Source organism: Petaurus breviceps, unplaced genomic scaffold (genome assembly GCF_028583685.1).
Source record: "Petaurus breviceps papuanus isolate PSGF00001 unplaced genomic scaffold, PetGlider_PUasm1.0 175, whole genome shotgun sequence".
Lineage (NCBI taxonomy): Eukaryota > Metazoa > Chordata > Mammalia > Diprotodontia > Petauridae > Petaurus > Petaurus breviceps.
In genome coordinates, this window is record NW_027185764.1 from 2,649,062 (window position 1) to 2,667,322 (window position 18,261).

The 18,261-nt window shown below is 38.3% G+C and overlaps 1 protein-coding gene across 1 annotated transcript in view; it reads right to left on the reverse strand.

Annotated features, from left to right (window-relative positions):
* TRPM6 (transient receptor potential cation channel subfamily M member 6) overlaps window positions 1-18,261 on the reverse strand; it is a 209,344-nt gene that overhangs the window by 43,733 nt on the left and 147,350 nt on the right. The window contains exons 26-29 of the mRNA XM_069084606.1: window positions 9,980-11,118; window positions 9,664-9,776; window positions 6,888-7,008; window positions 712-797 (exon numbers count right to left, since the gene is read on the reverse strand). Of these exons, the coding sequence (XP_068940707.1) occupies window positions 712-797; window positions 6,888-7,008; window positions 9,664-9,776; window positions 9,980-11,118 (1,459 nt within the window). The remainder of the gene's footprint in view (window positions 1-711; window positions 798-6,887; window positions 7,009-9,663; window positions 9,777-9,979; window positions 11,119-18,261) is intronic.

Consider the following 18,261-nt stretch of genomic DNA (forward strand, 5'->3'; position numbering starts at 1 on the left):
AGAGAGAGAGAGAGAGAGAGAGAAGGGTTTTATGTACTAAAGGGTATTTCACATGGATTTTCCCAAGGACCACCAGGGAAGCAGAAGCTTGTTCGGGCTCACACCCTGACCCTACCTTGTGAAGTCCTGTGATCCCCACAAGTATGTTTCTCACAAAAATAAAAACATTTCCCCTGTATATTACAATTTATTGTGACCAAACCTTGTCTCTCCCACTAGACTGTAAACTCCTCATCTTTTCATTTTCTCATTGCCTATGCTTCACACAGAATACACACTCAGTAGTATTTGTTGAATAGAATTGGATAGAGAAAAGGATGGGGTGGCTAGGTGGCGCAGTGAATAGAGCACTGGCCCTGGAGTCAGGAGGACCTGAGTTCAAATGCGACCTCAGACACTTAACACTTTCTAGCCGTGTGACCTTGGGCAAGTCACTTAACCCCAATTGCCTGGCCTTCCCCCTCCAAAGAAAAAAAGAAAAGAAAAGGACAAAGGTAAGCAGGTAGAGAAATCAAAAGAACAACAGGCAAAGAAAGAGACAATCTTGAAAAGAAAAACAATAGGCAAAGATGCCAAAATAAAGAACAAAGGAAATAAATTTAAAGCAGAGGGCAAGGAGGAGAGAATGATAGGGCAGAAAGTTGAAATTAATGCAGTTGACAAGTTAGGAAATTTACCTCTATTTGTCACCTGTTGAATAAAATTTCTTACCTCATGGGGTTGCTTTAGATGATCACTGATGCATATGGCATGTCTTTCAATTTTCTGAGGTTTCATTTTCTGGTATATATGTGGTTCTAAACGTAATTTAAAAGAAAATTAAAGTCCATGTTAATTTTTTTTATTTGAACAATTTCTTTTCTTCCCAAAAGAGAATTAAAAGTGTTTGTATGCTTTGGGATCAGAAGTAAGAAGCTGAAAGAAAAAAAATATCTCAGAATAGTATATTTACTTAACAGGGCTAGGAGAAATTTAGGTTAAAGATACAGGTCTCAGTCCTCCCCAATAAAAAAAAAAGTCTAAGGAATAAAGTCCACACTTATCAAGTAAAAACTGATTTTATTTAATTTTTTAGCTTCAGATTGCAGGCATTTATAAGTTCTATGCTACAGCATACTTAATATGTTGCATAATTACTGCAGATGTTGGAATAATATGAAGAAATTATTGAAGACCTACCCTCCCCCCAAAATTATTTTTAATTTTCATTAAATGTATATGGAATGATTTATTTGGAAGTGAAGGTTAAGAAAAAACAAAATATAACAAAAAATTTAAAATAAAATGGTGGATGATGTTAGTCTGAAAAATCACTCATTAATAGCCATTAACAAAACACTGGAGGTGATTGGGTTTTTTTTTTTCCTAATGACTCTATTCGAAGTTGAGGTGACTAGGAAATTCAAAAGGCCCATTTTTCCTTCAGTGACAGAGGAGGTTTGTTCATAGACATAATTCTTTTAAGTTATTCTGAATTTTTTAAAAGTGCCTACTGGGAAAGTCAGAAACAGAACTCTTACTTTCCGAAGTGATTTCTGCAGAAATCTGATGATATTTAAACATGCCTTCAGAAAACTTGTTTTGTGAGCCCTTCTCTTTTTCCTAAATGCCCCAAAACTCGATTCTCTGATTTGGTTGACATCACTAAATGACCATCTGAAATCACTTTTACCATTCCATCTTTATCTCATACATTTCTCATTCTTCAGGCCTAACTCAAATGACGTCTTTTCCAAGAAGTCCCCCTTGACCCTTTGAGTTAATTATGACCTTTCCCTGCAAAACCTCCCCCTGCCTAAAATGTCACTTAGTACTTTTTTGCAGCATTTATCAGATATACTATTAAAATTATTTCTATTTATGGCACATGCCTCACTAGACTATACTTGCCATGAAAGTAGAAACCAATTCTTAATCATATTGTGCTTCCCCTTCAGTAAAGATTCACTGCTCTGGACCTGGCAAGTATCTGATAAATATTTACTAAATTAATTGAATGATACTTAACCTCCTACTTTGAAGCATCTTGAGATAACTACTTATTTTTTCTACTAGATATTTTTATTATAACAGTTATAATTATACATTTATATTTGGATATAGAATATATAATTAGATGAATTATAAATTCCTACTAGTCGATAAATTATATAAATATAATTATTATAATAAACAAATATTAAAATATTTTTATTCTACTAGATTTCTGTCACCTTCTGACATTGACCTTAATTAGGTCCTTAATTAGCATCCTTCTCATCCATGGTAAATATGGTGGTAAATTATTTATTCCCCAAATAAAGAGACCACCTATAGAGACCACAATTATTCCAATTATCTGTCTTAGCAGATAATTCTAGAAGTTATTATGAACATAAAAACCCTTCACCTGATGACCAAAAGAGGTACCTATTAATGCATATGACCAGAGGATCATAGATTTAGACAGAAGTACCTCGGAGGCCATCTAGTCCAACCTCATTTACAATTGAGAAAACTGAGGCCCAGAGAAGTTATATGACTTTCTCATGGTCATATAAGAAGTGGGAGAGTGATCAGAACTGAAATCCTCCTTTCTCAAATCTGTTACCCTTTTCATCATGCCATCCTGCCTCCCCAAGTTGGCACTATTTGGGTCTTGCCATTCAGCCAGCTCCAAATCCACATAATTACACTATTGTCTTTATCTATATATCTATTATATATATGTATATATATATATATACATACACACACATAATAGCACAATAGACCTTATTTTTACTTCATTATTTTGTCATTCAGTTGTGTCTGATTCTTCATTGCTCCATTTGGGGTTTTCTTAGCAAAGATAATGGAGCATATTTTCCTTCTCCAACTTATTTACATATGTTGAAACTGAGGCAACCAGAATTAAGTGACTTGACCAAGGTCACACAGTTAGTAAGTGTCTGAGGCCATATTTGAACTCAAGATGAGCCTTCCTGACTCCAGGCCTGGCACTCAGTGCACTATGGCACCACCTAGCAGCTGCTTACTGACATCCAGATAAGGAAATAGTTATCTCAAGCATTCCCCTGATTTATCTCCAAAGAGGCAATGAGGTGATATGTTGGCTAGAGCACAGGACTGGGACTTGGGAAACACTTTTTCAAACATTTACCTGCTGTGTGACCCTAAACATGTCACTTAAACTCTTAGCCTTAGTTTCCCCATCTGTAAAATGAGATATTAAATAGCACTTACTTCACAGAGTTGTTGAAAGCTCAAATGAGATAATACATGTAAAGTATTTCATAAACCTTAAAGTGCTAAATAAATAAATGCTAGCTACTATTACCAATTTAGTAACTATATCCAAAAAAAGGAATTAGGAAGTTTGACATGACCTGTGCTAATGAAGCTATATGGGAAAAAGCACTAAATCTAGAGTCAGAGGGTCTAGTTCAAAGCCTACTTTGGAAGGAAGTGTTCTTTAAATATGATTATTTTATATTTATAATCATTTGCTCTAAAACATGGATTGTTACCACCCTAGTGCATCTGGAATAACAATAATGACAACTTGTGATTCTATGGTATCTGAAGGTTTACAAAGCACTATACACACCCTGGGACAAGCTAGAAGTCTCAGTGGATAGAACGCTGGGCCTAGAATCAGGAAGAGCTGAGTTCAAATTCATCCTCAGACACTTACTAGCTATGTGACCCTGGACAAGTCACTTAAACTCTGTCCTAATTCGCTGGAGAAGGAAAGGACAAATTATTCCAGTGTCTTTGCCAAGAAAATGCCACAGACAGAATGGTCCATGGGGTCATGAAGAGTCACAAAGTCAGCCATAACGGAACAACAACATACATACATACATTAAGTCTCAATTGACTGAGAAGCAGCAACCTCATACTCATCATTTCATTTGGTCCTCTCAACCACTCTGTGCGCTAAGAAAAGCAAGTATTATAATGTCCTCGGTCAGACTTTCAATCCTCTTAATCTGGCCCCATCCTATTTACCTAATTTTATTTCCCACTACTCAGCAATACACCCCCTTTGCTTTAGACAGGACTAATTCTCTCCAACTAACTGTTCGCTGGTTCATAGTCTAAAGGCTCCATTTTCTTTCCTTTTTTATAAAAACTAAGAGAATTACCTTTCTCAAATCCCTGTCCAGTAATTATATTAAGTTGTGGTTAAGATACCCAAAACCCATCCTGGACACCATCTTCTTAATTAGCTATTCTCTTCCAAAATCTGCCTTCTTCTGAAAATGATATTTTATAATCAAAAGATTTTTGGGTTTTTTAATCTTTTTTGTTCAGTCATTTTTTGGTTGTATCTGACTATTTGTGACCCCATTTGGGGTTTTCTTGGCAAAGATATTAGAGTGGTTAGACACTTCCTTCTCCAACTCATTTTATAGATGATGAAAGTGAGGCAAACGTGGTTAAGTGACTTGCCCAGGGTCACACAGTTAGTTAAGTGCCTGAGGTCGAATTTAAACTCTTAAAGATGAGTCTTCCTGACTCCAGGTCTGGCAACTCCACTCTATCTTAACCTCTAGCAAAGCTTTCCAGGTTGTATCTGGTCACATTATTTGCATCTTTACTAGAAGCAGGTAACTGTCATCCAGTGTGTTAAATCTTCAGAGTTTCTCTGTACTCTCCCAGATCCTCTAGAGAAGCCATAATGATTATTATTGGGCTTAAAGAGAGCTGCTCCAGCTATCCCTGAGCAGGAAATCACCAGCTCCCACTACTGGACTTGTCTTGCTCCACATGATCTCTCTTCTAATGGCCACTGTGAATTTACTGGAGGACAAGAAAGTGCTTCCTGCTTGGTGGGTCCAGGTTCCTTTTCTTTGGGAAATCTCATGTTTCTTAGCTCTAGGTGGTCAGCGGCTTTTCTTTTTTGATTTCTTTCCTATATCATGTTCTTCTACTTTCCAGCCTCCTAAGATGAGTTAGAATTCCCCATTGCCTCTTCATATCCTTTTTTTTTTTTTAAAGCAATCAGGGTTAAGTAACTTGCTCAAGGTTACACAGCCAATTATTTCTGGGTGTGGTGCTGAGTATCTGAGCCCGGATTTGATCCAGGTCATCCTGACACTGGAGCCGGTGCTCTTACTCACTGAGCCACCTGGCCACCCCTAAGCAATTGGGGTTAAATAACATGCTCAAGGTTACACGGCCAGGTGTTTCTGGGTGGGTGCTAAGTGTCTGAACCCGGGATTCGATCTCCAGATCTTCTCAACACTGGAGCCGGTGCTCTTACTCGCTGTGCCACTTGGCCGCCACCCCTTCATATCCTTTTTACCCTAACCACTCTTCCATTACTGGGGGTATACTTCATTCTCACTAAAAACCTCGAGAATGGATGCCATTATTTGAGCCCTTAACTTTCTTGCAAGAGGTAAACTAACCCTCACTTTGAACATAGGTAAGCATTTGGTCATGATACAACAACACAGATCACTGCAAATTTTATACTTATTTGTATAATTCTGAACGTGAGCTCTCCTTTCCTTTGTCTTTGCTCTTAATAGTTTGTCTAGAAAAATCATAAATACAAGTTGTTATTTGTTTCATTTGTTACTATTTTGTTGTTTGTATCATTTGTGTATCATTTATTAATTATATTATTAATATAATTCAGAAATTGTGCATTCTCACTGCAGAAAGAAAAAAGAGAGGAATGGAGGAAGGAAAGAAAAAGAAAGGAAGAGAGAGGAAGAGAAAGAAGGAATGAAAAAGAAAGGAAGAGAGAAAGAAAAGGAAGGGGAGAGAGAGAGAGAGCACCAATGAATTGCATTGCTCTTAATGTTTCAACACAGCTCTCAGCTCTCAGACAACTGTAGGTGAAATGAAAAGGAGTGTGTGTGTGTGTGTGTGTGTACATCTGTGTGTATGTGTTACCAAAAAGAAAGATCATTAACAAGTAGACCAAGGGTGATGAACTGATTATAATAGCTCTTGACTTTTTTCTAGAGGAATTGCTATCCGTACCTGTAGAATTGCCCACACCCTGTAGAAATGACAGGTTATTCTTGTTTTTGTTGTTTTACTAACAATCTCCTTTCCCTGTCACTTAAAGAACTAGTAGAGACAATCTTAAATAAGACAATAGCAGACAATTATGTAGCTCTATCCCATTTATAACATGCTCTATATGTATTCTCTATTTGGTAAATTTGAGGAGAAAGTGGGGCAGATTGAGACAAAAACATTTATTTCTTCAACTATAAAATGAGAGATCTGGACTCAAAAATCTCAAATATTCATTTTATTTCTGCATCCTAATGTATGATTCTTCATAGGCAGAGGGCAGGGCAGGAGGGGACATTGCTAATGAATAAACATCTGCAAAAAGCTAAAATAAAATGGCTTCTATTACACTAAATAGGGAAAGAAAAGAAAAAACAGGAAAAGGTTAATTCCTAGAAAGTGCCCTTTTGTTCTTAAGGTAGTATTCTGGCCTTCCTCCAAATAATTGAATCATTTTTAGTATTAAACTGTCAGATGCCTTTCATTCTATCCATAGGTGACTCAATCTTGAGTTAGTTTCTGAACCATATGGTATATTCTCAGCCCAGCTTTCTCCATTAAGTGCCTGTGACAAACTAAATATTTACAGGGGTAGCTAGAAGGAGCAGTGAATAGAACACCTGCCCCTGGCATCAGGAGGACCTCCGTTCAAATCTAGCCTCAGACACTTGACACTTCCTAGCTGTGTGTCCTTGGGCAAGCCACTTAACCCCAATAGCCCTGCCTTCCCCCCTCCAAAAAGAAAAAAAAGAAAGAAAAGAAAAGAAACATTCACTATCTTCCACAGTCAACATTCATATTTACATAGGAATATACTCCTAAAGATATATTCTAAAGGTCTAAAATTTGCACTGATCATTACATACTTATCTGACTAAATTCGGAGACAAGAAGCCAGTTTTTATCATCCTCTTTTTCCTCTCCTGAAAACGTTTTCTCTGCTGGTTCTGAATTCACCTGTGTGCAGCAGCTATTCACTGTTATCACCTGGAGAAAAGGACAGATGTTGGTAAAGAGCTATTCATCTTAAATTATGATTATCACCTAGACTGGATATCCCAACTACAATAGCTTCTCTTCTCTTCTGTTCTCTCTCTCTCTCTCTCTCTCTCTCTCTCTCTCTCTCTCCCATATATATGTGTGTATACATACATACATACATATATACATATGTAAATTTAAATGTTCATCTTAGATGATTTTCCTAAAGGACACAGACCATTCTCTAAAAATTAAGAATCTAAATTTCTTTTGTAATGATGATAATAATTAAGTTAGGAAACTTGTGCTAGTTTGCTATCAAACTCTGAAGGGCCATTATGACCACTAGGAACAATCTACATGAATAGCAGCTCTCAGAAAAATGGATAATCAGATTTTCCTAGCATAAAGTCCATGGCATTACAAAAAGCAAGAAAGTACTTAATAGAGAACTGAGATAACCCAGAAACTAGGTAGAAAATTCCTTGATTTTCTATAAAACTATGCCATGTAGACACAGTCTATATATTTGTCTCAAATCTGCCCCCCCCCAAAAAAAACTACAAAAAAGAAAATGTGAATATATTTCCTTTTGTTCCAGATTGGCCAAGGCAGTCCAATCTTATGCCTATTTAATACCGACTGTCCCAAAACTGTTCAGATAAAGAAAAATGTACTGCCATTCCAAGTAAAACGGAATTCCTAATGGTTAGAGATAAAAAATGTTGCTGTCTCTTCTCTGTTCAGAAGTCTTCCCTCACAAAGAGTAACAGCTATCATAGCAATCAGATACTGTTCCAAAAATTCTATGCAGAAACATTCTGTATATATACTCACACACATATATATATATGCACATACATACTGTATGTGTATATATATATACATATATGTATTTATAACCCTACATGCCCCCTTGATACAAACCTGTTTCTAGAAGAGAAAGAGAGGAATTAAGAGAAGAAACAGTAGAATTGATAAATGAGCAGAGAACCACGTAAATGGTTTTTGAGGCAGTATGAAATGGTGGATAGCACAATGGAATTAGAGTCAGGAAGACCTGATTTCAAATCTTGCCTCACATGCCTGACTACTTCCTAACTATTTGACTCTTCTAGATATGTCACTTAACCTTTTATTAGAGGCTCACTTTCCTCATTGAAAAAACGAGATGCTTAGATTCAGAGACTTTCAAAGTCCTTTGCCACTCCGGATCTATGGTCTTAATTCTATGGCTAAATTTAGATTTTCGCAGGTCTGCATGATCATATGGACAGTGGAGCCCAACTTCAAAGTCTCCCTCAAAGAAGAAGGGCAGTGTTGTCCTGCTAGACCACGTGTCCACAAGTCTTCCAAATGAGCTTAGAATCCCTTGGCTATCCCTGATGCTGAAACAGCAACAAGGGGGCTCCAAATAGATTACTCTTATAACAGTAGAGTAAATATTTGGCCAACTATCCTCTATGTCATATCTGTTACTTTCTGAAGTCAATAAATACAATCTAAAGTTCTACTTTCTTGACAACATTAATGCTGTATTAATAAAAACACAAGCAATAGTTCTTGGGAGGGGATGATGAAAAGAGGGGGAGTTAATATGAAATGCCAATCAAATTGTACTCAACATCCTCTTGTACTCTGTCACCAGGTTTCAAAGGAAAGAGAGATCAATTCTACAGTCTTGACATTTCACAGTATAATTAAACTGCATCATGTCCCATACCCCAAGATCTATAACTCAAATTTTTGTTTCCAAGGGGTAAAATAAGGATATTCTATATTTTTTAAATGCTGTACTCAAGTTTCTGAGATCAAGTACTCTTTCTATTCCCCAGGGGTAGAAAAGAAAACGTGAAAGAAACTATATAATTATAAGGTTGAAAGAAACACCTTTAGAATCTTAACATTAGCAAAAACTGAAAAAGCTAAAATTCCATTGGGGTTTTAGGTCCTTAACTTCATTTTCCCTCAACGTAGTACTCTCCAGAAAGATAGGCACATAGTAGGCACTTAATAAAGTGATTGATGAGTGGCACCCATTCCTCTCACAGTCGTTTATCCACAAATAGAGCTACTTTGACAGTCAATAAGAGTTACAAAATCTGATCAGGTCTATGGATCAAGAATTAACAGGGGACGTTAGAAAATGGATTCATATTTTTTCGTGTTACCTGGTCAAAGACAAGGCTACCATATGTATAAAGATTAAAATGGCACCCATTTGAATAGGCCTAAACCACATCCCAGAGTGACAGAGTAGGCATCACTGACAGGACTAAAGTAAGAAAAAAGAAAGGAATAGGAAGGGGAAACAAAGAGAATAAAAGAAGCCAGGAGTAGAGAGGAGTCTCATGATCTCAAAAGCATGTTTAGGAGTTAACTTAGTATTTCTGCTGCAATAGATTCCCCACTATTGCTCATGGAAGATCCCAAAGCACAGGGATATGGGATCTTGGAATTATTCTTAATATTTCAAAAGTGGATTAGTAATTCCCTTCAATTCCTCACACTATTACACATAACCTCTCTTTTGTGGGTTATCTTTCTTACACTGTATGTGACACTCTGAAACAAGGAACAGCATGGCTTAGGCAAGTGACCACATCAAAATAATAACCAAGAAAAACCAGAAGAAAATGTGGCTTTTGAAATTATACCTACCGGAACTTGAAATGGCTGCATTTTTTTCTTTTCTTTTGACAATTTCCTGTCCTTACTTCGAAGTTTTGCTTTGGCCCACACTGACTGGGACCTCTCTGAGGGCCTTGAAAAATCTGTGGAATACAATTGAATACAATGAACATGAAATGCAAGACTGAGGTCACTGTTTAGGAAAAACAAATTATTTTTATAAAGCAGAACTAGAACATAGGAAAGATTTGGGAGGGGGGGACAAAGGTCAAAGACCTTCTCATGAAAATATGGGAATGTTTTAGACAGATAATTTAGTATAGATGGAAAGATATCCTTCCCTTGCCTTTACTTTTGCAGGTCTTCATCAATCTCTTCTCCTTGTGGGATCTAAAGCTGCCATTTTGGAGAAAGGTCCAATCTCTACGAAGGGGGTTGTTCCAAACGCATGTGTTTGGCTGAAGCGATGATTCTGACTTTGAACTGTTACTGCATTGGAGGGACCTTGCTGAGTTGTGGTTAAGGGATTTGGTTGTCCCCATCTGGCCTTGGCAGTGACTGCTGCCTGAACAGTCCAGTTTACACCTGGAGGGCAACTGTGAATGCCATTTTTTCTTGGTGTTAAGCACACCAGTTTCATCATCCCCTTCTGAAAATGCCCAATTCACATAGCCACCTCCTGCTCTCAAACTGTCTGTCTGGCAAGGAAGTGAAGTCACTTTCACTGACTGAGGGATAGAAGAGTGGGTTGGCAGAAGGTGATCTCCATTGTTCTTTCCCATTGATCTATTTACAGCAAGATCACCCTGCTCATGGGACTCTTCAACGGACTCTTTATCAACAGCAGATGATGTCTGACAGTTCAGCGAAAGGGGACCATTTTTCTGACTGGCATGTGAGTCCACCGCCAACCAACCCAACCCAGGCCCAGTTGCAGGTTTTGTAGGAGCCAGAGTCATGTCAGCTTCTGCCGAAAGAGCAGCCCTTGCTGGACTGGGAGAAAGCAAGAGAAACTGACTAAGCTTAGGAGGTGATTGGCTGTCCAGGAACACGGTCACTGGATTGCTTGGCGCTCCTTTCTTTTCTTGGTCCTCTTCTTCTTGGCTGTCCATGATCTGTGCCAGGGAACTATTCTGCCTTCCAGAAAGGTGGTGGCTCCTCATCCGGCTGTGGAACAAGGATGGAGGCATGCTGTAATACCGACAGTTCATCTTCCCAGAGTTCCCCAAGCTGCTCAGCATCCCTGAGCAGATGACATTGTTCCAGCTATGGGGCAGTTTTCTGCAAGTGCTGTGCTTTGAGCTGGCCAGCAGGGCTTCTTCCAGTTGCAGGGTGTCAACAGCTGAAAGTACTTTCAATGTATCTACTGTCAAGGCAGAGAGATCCTGCAGGTGTCCCACATGGCTGTCCAGAGAGAGCAAGGCCTCCTTTATGTAAGACACTCTCTCATTTACTTCTTTAAGTTGGAAAAACACTTCTGTAACCCTGGAAGGTGGAGGAGGGGAAGAACACCAAGAAATAAAACAAACCACTATAAAAACAAAAATGGGCTATGCCCACCTTGTTTTCTTTCTATCTGATGGATACAGTGCAGTGCTGGACCTGGAGTCATGAAGGCTTGAGTTCAGATCCTGCCTCAGACACTTACTAGCTGTGTTACCCTAGACAATTCACTTAACCTTTAGGCCTCATTTTTCTCATCTGTAAAATGAAAGTAATACTAAATATATATTGTTTTTAAGTTATATATAAAGATCTATAATATTTACATATCTATGTATGTAATATATATACATACATACATACATATATATATATACACACACACAGATATATACAGTGCTTACTCTATGCCAGGCACTACACTTGGGAATTATCATCTCATTTTATCCTGGAATATAAGTGCTATGATTACCCCCATTTTATCCCGGAATATAAACGCTATAATTATCCCCACTTTACAGATGAATACACTGAGGCCAATAGAAGTTAAGTGACTGCCCAGGTCGAACGGCTAGCAAGTGTTTGAAGCCAGATTGAACTCAGGTCTTCCTGACTCCAGGCCTGCTGCTTTATCCATCGTACCACCTGGTGCCCTATAAAAGTCCCTACATCAGAGGATTGTTGCAAGGATCAAATGTAAAGCACTTGCAAACCTCAAAGTGCTATAGATATGCTAGATATTAATAATATTAATAATAATATTATAATATACATTACAATATATTATATAATAATAAAATAATGAAGACTATTCAAAATAAGCAAATCAATTCTAAACTGTAAAATAGTAAAATCCAAAATGTCAGATAATTAAGAAAATAAACATATGAATAATGAGTTATGGGAGGGGGAGTTGCTTTTGAGACTCAGTTTGACGAAGTGCTCTCTCTTATTTCCTTTCTTATTTGTTCTCCCTTTCAAAATAATTTCTTTATTGCTTCAATTAACTTGCTGTCTGGAACCTGAACACTACGGATAGTCCTATACATTAATTTTTCCAAGTCTTTCCTACTCCTGGTCATCCCAAAGTTCTCATGAATAGAAAAGAATTCACTTATTTCTCATGCCTAGGAGATTGGTAAGTAATTATTAGGGAAGTAAAAATGAAGACATTTGCAAATTTTACTGTACCCTAGATGAGTTGAGCCCTTCCTATACTCTTTTGTCATAAAACTGAATTTCTATACTCAATAAAAGCTTAATAAATGCCCCCCTGGCCCTGCTAGTAAGAGTAGAATGAGGGCAGGGGGGAGAATAGAGGAAAAGAAGGGTCCTTTAAATAAGAAATGCACACCACAGACAGACAAAAATCCCCTTCCAAGAAATACACTTAATTAGTGCCTCTGTATTCAGGGTGCTGTCTCCTACAATTCAAAACCAGCACAATATGAAGCCCAGTTAATGGAGACTCATTAAGTCCCATTAGCAGCAGACATACTTAATGGATACAATCAAAACCATCAACTCTTCACAGCCACAGATAACATGTACAATATAGACCTGCTAGAGGGATAACTTGGTTACCCTTACAATGTATTCTCCTGCTTTTAGAGACATTTATATTTAAAAGCTCTGATGTCCTATGAAATACATTTTAGTTAGACTAGCATACCCCAGATGTATTAATTAAATACATCTTTTCTTTTATTTGAATCAGTGCTCTGTTAAGGATAGCCTTACTGATCTTCTGAAGCATTTGTTCTTGTATTTATTTTCAACTCTGCTTCTACTCTGAGAAAGGCTATGTGTCAGGCGAATCTCACCTAGTGCTTCCTTGTATTTACTTTAGGAAAGTCTCTCTCTCTCTCTCTCTCTCTCTCTCTCTCTCTCTCTCTCTCTCTCCTTTCACTTAAAAAAAATACGAGTAAAATAGCTTACCTAAGAATCATGTCCTTTTGCATAACTTGATAAAGAAATGACAATGGGGGAGGATAGATGATGCAGTGAATAGAGCACTGGCCCTGGAATCAGGAGGACCTGAGTTCAAATCCAGCCTCAGACACTTAACACAAAACTAGCCATGTGACCTTAGGCAAGTATCTTAACCGCAAACTGCCCTGCCTTCCCCCTCCAAAAAGAAAAAATAATTTACATTTTAAAAATTAAAAAAAAAGAAATGACAGTGACTGAAGCAACTTATTAATCAGCAAAATGAATATTGGGTCAAACACCCAGAGTTAAAAAGAAACTTTTGGGCAAAATGATGATAGGTCTAGTGAAAATTTTAATAAACAAAGTCGTCTAGTTGCAAATCCATGACTTACCAGCTTCATATAGAGGGCTGCTCCCAGCTCTCAATATATGATCCTAAGATCCTAAGATTTCTAGCTACCCCAAGATTTTTTTTGCATTACCATTAACACCCAACTCCAAAAAAAATCCAAACTAAGAGAAATTGTCTGACCTATTGCCTCTTCCATTTACACCATGTTTCCCCCTTTCCTCCGTCCTTATCAGCCCACAGCTCAGTTCATTCCACCTCAGACAATCTCTTACCAGTTATATATACATCCTCTTTAAACCTCTATTTCCCTCCCATTTCTCTAACAAATTTAGCAAAATTACCCCAGAAATATATTCCCTCTTTCTCCTTCCCCATCTTTTTTTTGTTATTCATCAGTCATTTTCTGTCATGTCTGACTCTTCATGACCCCATTTGGGGTTTTCTTGGCAAAGATACTGGGAGTTTGCCATTTCCTTCTCCAGCTCATTTTACAGATGAGGAAACTGAGGCAAACAGGGGTAAGTGACTATCTGCTTTGTTGCTGTACTCTAAGGCTCATTGGAACTTTTCCATCCAACTTGCACCTGAAACATTCAATATGTTGCCTCCTTTAGAATGTGAATTTCTTGAGAGCAAAGACAGTCTAATTTTTCTGTCTATATCTTGAGCACTTAGCATAGCATTCTGCATATAATAAGCACTTGTTAAATGCTTCAATCATTCTGTCTGTGTCCCTGTCTCTCTGTCTGTCTCCCTCTCACTGTCTCTGTCTCTCTATGTGTCTTTCTCCCACCAAAAGCAGAGAGGACCAAACAAATTCTTGACTTGCCTTATTAATAAATCCATCCTGCAAAAGGTGAAGGAACAAACAAGAGGAAATTCTATTCCCAATCTGATTCTCATTAATAAAGAGAAACAAGTTGTTGGGGTGAAGCAGCACTTAACTAAGTGCATACTTTGTTCTAGGTACTACGCGAAACTCTAGGGATATACTGAAAGAAATCAAAGAAAAAGGAAAAGAACCTATGTGTATAAAAATATGTATAGCAGTTCTTTTGTGATGGTGAAGAACTGGAAGATGAGAGTGTACCTATCAATTGGGGAATGGCTGAAAAAGTTTTAGTATGTGATTGTTATGGATACTATTGTGCTAGAAGAAATGATGAGGATGGTTTAAAAAAAACTAAGAAGACTTGTAGGGACTGATACAAAGAAAAGTGAGCAGAACCAGGAAAACACTGTACACAGTAACAGGAATATTGTAATGAAGACCAACTATGAAAGACTTAAGTACTCTGATCAAAACAATGATCCAAGCCAATTCCAAAGCATTCATGATGAGAAATGCTATGTACCTCCAGAGAGAGAATTAAAGAACTCTGGGTGCAGATTCAAGCCTACTTTTCCTTCACTTTATTTTTCTTGTTCTTTTTTTTTTTTTGCAACATGGCTAATATAGAAATGTTCTCCATACGTACACAAATATATACAATATGTATCATAATGCTTGCCTTCTCAATGGAGAGGGGGAGGGCCTATCAAGGATTTGGAACTCAAAATTTTTTTTATTTTAAGTTAAAAATAAATAAATACGTGAATACATTAGGGTAGTGGCAGAGTCAGAGCAGATAAGGAGGCAAATACAAAAGATGTTAACAAGGTAGAAATGATAGGACTTCACAACTGACTGGATGTGAGAAGTGAGGCAAAGAAAGAAACTGAGGATGACACCTGGAGTTTCAAGGATGAGTGAAAGAAGAGTGACACCCTCAACAATGAAAGTCAAGTTAGGAAGGCTGGGGGGGGGGGCGGGGATAAAGGGGTCAATAGAAGTGGACATGACGGAAATCTTGGGGTCGGAGAGAATAACCATCCAGGTTTGTGATAAAGGAGAGAAATTCTGGGCATAGTCTGACACACACATTTTGAGGAAACAGATTTTGAAAAGTACCTAAGAAAGATACATGGGATTCCATGGGCTAAAATGCTTTGGGGAAAATCGACATGACAGGGATGAGATACCTAAATGTAACTCTTTTAAAGAAAAAGGGGAAGGGGAGGCTAGGTTGTGCAGTGAATAGAGCACCGGCCCTGGAGTCAAGAGGACCTGAGTTCAAATCCAGTCTCAGACACTTAACACTTACTAGTAGTGTGACCTTGGGTGAGTCACTTAACCGCAATTGCCCTGCCTTCCCCCCTCCAAAAGGCAAAAGAAAAAAATGATAAAAAAGGGAAACAATTCCAAAGAAGAAAATGGGATTTGTCCAAAGAAACAAGGAACTCACCAATTGTAAGGGAATGTAAATTTTTAAGATCTTCCCTGCCCCTAGGCTAAAGTGCACCTGAAGCCTGGGGTGGGAGGCTTGTTTTTCAGTAGATACTTTTTGATTGGCCAGTGAGTCAATAAGGTTGTTACATTCTCTGAGCCATGAGAAGGCTATATAAGCCCTGATGTGTAGCTTTGTTTTGGGGCTCACTTTGAGAAGTGTTCTGTGATTTGATCTGGATTCTGGGAAGCCGTTGTCCAGAGCCCCCCGGCTTTGAAACCCAGATGTTGTTTGTTATGGATGTAATGGTTGGGCAGTTTGGAAATCTGTCTACTTGATCTGTTTCTGTCTTGATAATTCTGTCTGTATATTCTGAAGTTCGGGGTGCTGACCTTTTTCCCCTGAACTAGGTAAACAATACATATCTGACTGATTAAAGTAAGCTTGTTAACCCATTTTGAGTTGCTTTCCTTTATCAAAGCAGATCCAAGAACCTGTGTTGGCAGCAACCCTGAGGATGCTTGGGGTGCTTGCTGCTACACCAACCAAAACAGATTTTTAAAAGAAGTATGAAGAAGACAGAAGCAACACCAGGTAATAGAAGAGGAATATAAAAGTGTGGCAAAAAATATATGGTACAGTGGAGCAAGCATTTGTTTTACTGCCAGGGAAAAGTGAGTTCAAATCCTGCCTTAGGGATTAATTGCTATCCTGGGCAAGTTAATCTTTCCTCCTCAGATTATTAATTTATTAAGTAGTACATAATAAGAGCACATCACCACAAAGTCATGCAGCTCAAGTGAGATCACATATGTAAAACACTCTGCAAACCTTCAGGTGTTATCTAAATACTAGCTAGTATTATGATTACAACCTCAGGACTTAAAAACTTAACTGGCAGATATGACTACTGAGCCACTGTTGTTTGAAAGATCATGAGAAAGAAGAGAGGGCCTCTCATTCATTTTAATTCTTTTATACAACATGACTAATGTAAAAATATATTTAATAGGAATGTATCAGATTGCACACTGTCTTGGGGATAGGGGAGAGGAGGAGGGGGAGAAAATTTAAAACTTATAAAAATGAATGTTAAAAACTAAAAATAGGGGCGGCCAGGTAGCACAGCGAGTAAGAGCACCAGCCCCAGTGACAGGATGACCTGGGATCGAATCCAGGCTCAGATACTTAGCACCACACCCAGAAATAGCTGGCTGTGTAACCTTGAGCAAGTTACTTAATGCCAATTGCTTTAAAATAAAAAAAATTGTCGGAGAGTGTCTCGGATAGCTGTGATTACAAAGATCCAAGACAATTGCATCAAGAACAAGCCACAAACAAACTAGCCTCATTTCCTCTTTTTGACAAGAATATTGAAATAGTAGGAGAATGCTATAGATATGATTCACCTAGATTTTAGGAAAGCTTTGAAGAATGAATTTCGTGGTATTCTTGCACAGAAAATGCAAAGATCTGGGTTAGATGATAATACCATGAGGATTCAAAACTGGTTGAATGGCCAGACTCAAAAAGTAGTTGCCAATGGCTCCGGGTCAACATGGTAGGGTGTCTTCAGTGGAAGCTCCCCAGGGACTTGTGCTTGATCCTGTGCTGTTCAAATTTTTATCAATGCCTTAGATAAAGGCACAGTTGGTATATGGCCATCAAATGTACAGACCCTTCACTCTTTGATCAGAGTGAAGATCCTGCAAGGATCCTGAGAGGCTAGAGCAATGGATTATGTCTGACAAGATGAAATTCAATAGCGATAAATTTGAGATCTTGTACTTGGGTACAATAAAACTACCTCATAAATATTAGATGGGGGAGGAATATATATTAATTTTTCTGAAAAAGATGAGAGAGGTGATATTGGAGGGAAGGAAAAGAGTTATGAACTACACAGGCTCAATATAAGGCAGTAGCAAAGGCAACAACCCAGTCAAACCCTCCCAACATTCCCCTCCAAACAACTTTAAAATACCACCTCAAATAGAATTCTGGAGTGGAAAAGCCAAAACAAGGTTAGAGTAAGACATTTTTCCATCCTAAGATAACTTGGGAGGTCTTCAGGAGAGGTCTGTGACACTGAGATGGGCTTTGGGAAAGGGATACAACAGCAGCTTCAGGAGCTGTCAACCCAGAGATGGTAAGGGGGATGGACAACTGGTCAGAAAGAGACTATAGGGGACCCTTTATTGGCCCTAGGTACAGGATCTGGCAGTGTTTGTCAATTCTACTGTTCATAAACAGTTCTAGGTTACAGCCCCAGGGTGGAGAAGAGCTTTTTGAATTGGTCACAAGGAACTAGGGACAAGGTTGCAGTTTCAAGGCAGAGGGGAGCATTGGTGCTTGCAAATGCAGGGGAGCATTGGTAAAAATCACAGCACAGACAGGAAGAGCAATGACCATGCCTGTCTTCTAATTACAACACCTTGGAGGCATCAAAAACGTGCAGACCCTAGTGGCAACTAGGTGGCACAATGAATAGAGCACCAGCCCTAGAGTTAGGAAGACCTGAGTTCAAATCCAGCCTCAGACACTTAACACTTACTAGCCATGTGACCTTGGGCAAGTCACTTAACCCCAATTGCCCTGCCTTCCCTCTCCAAAAAGAAAAAAAAAATTTAAATT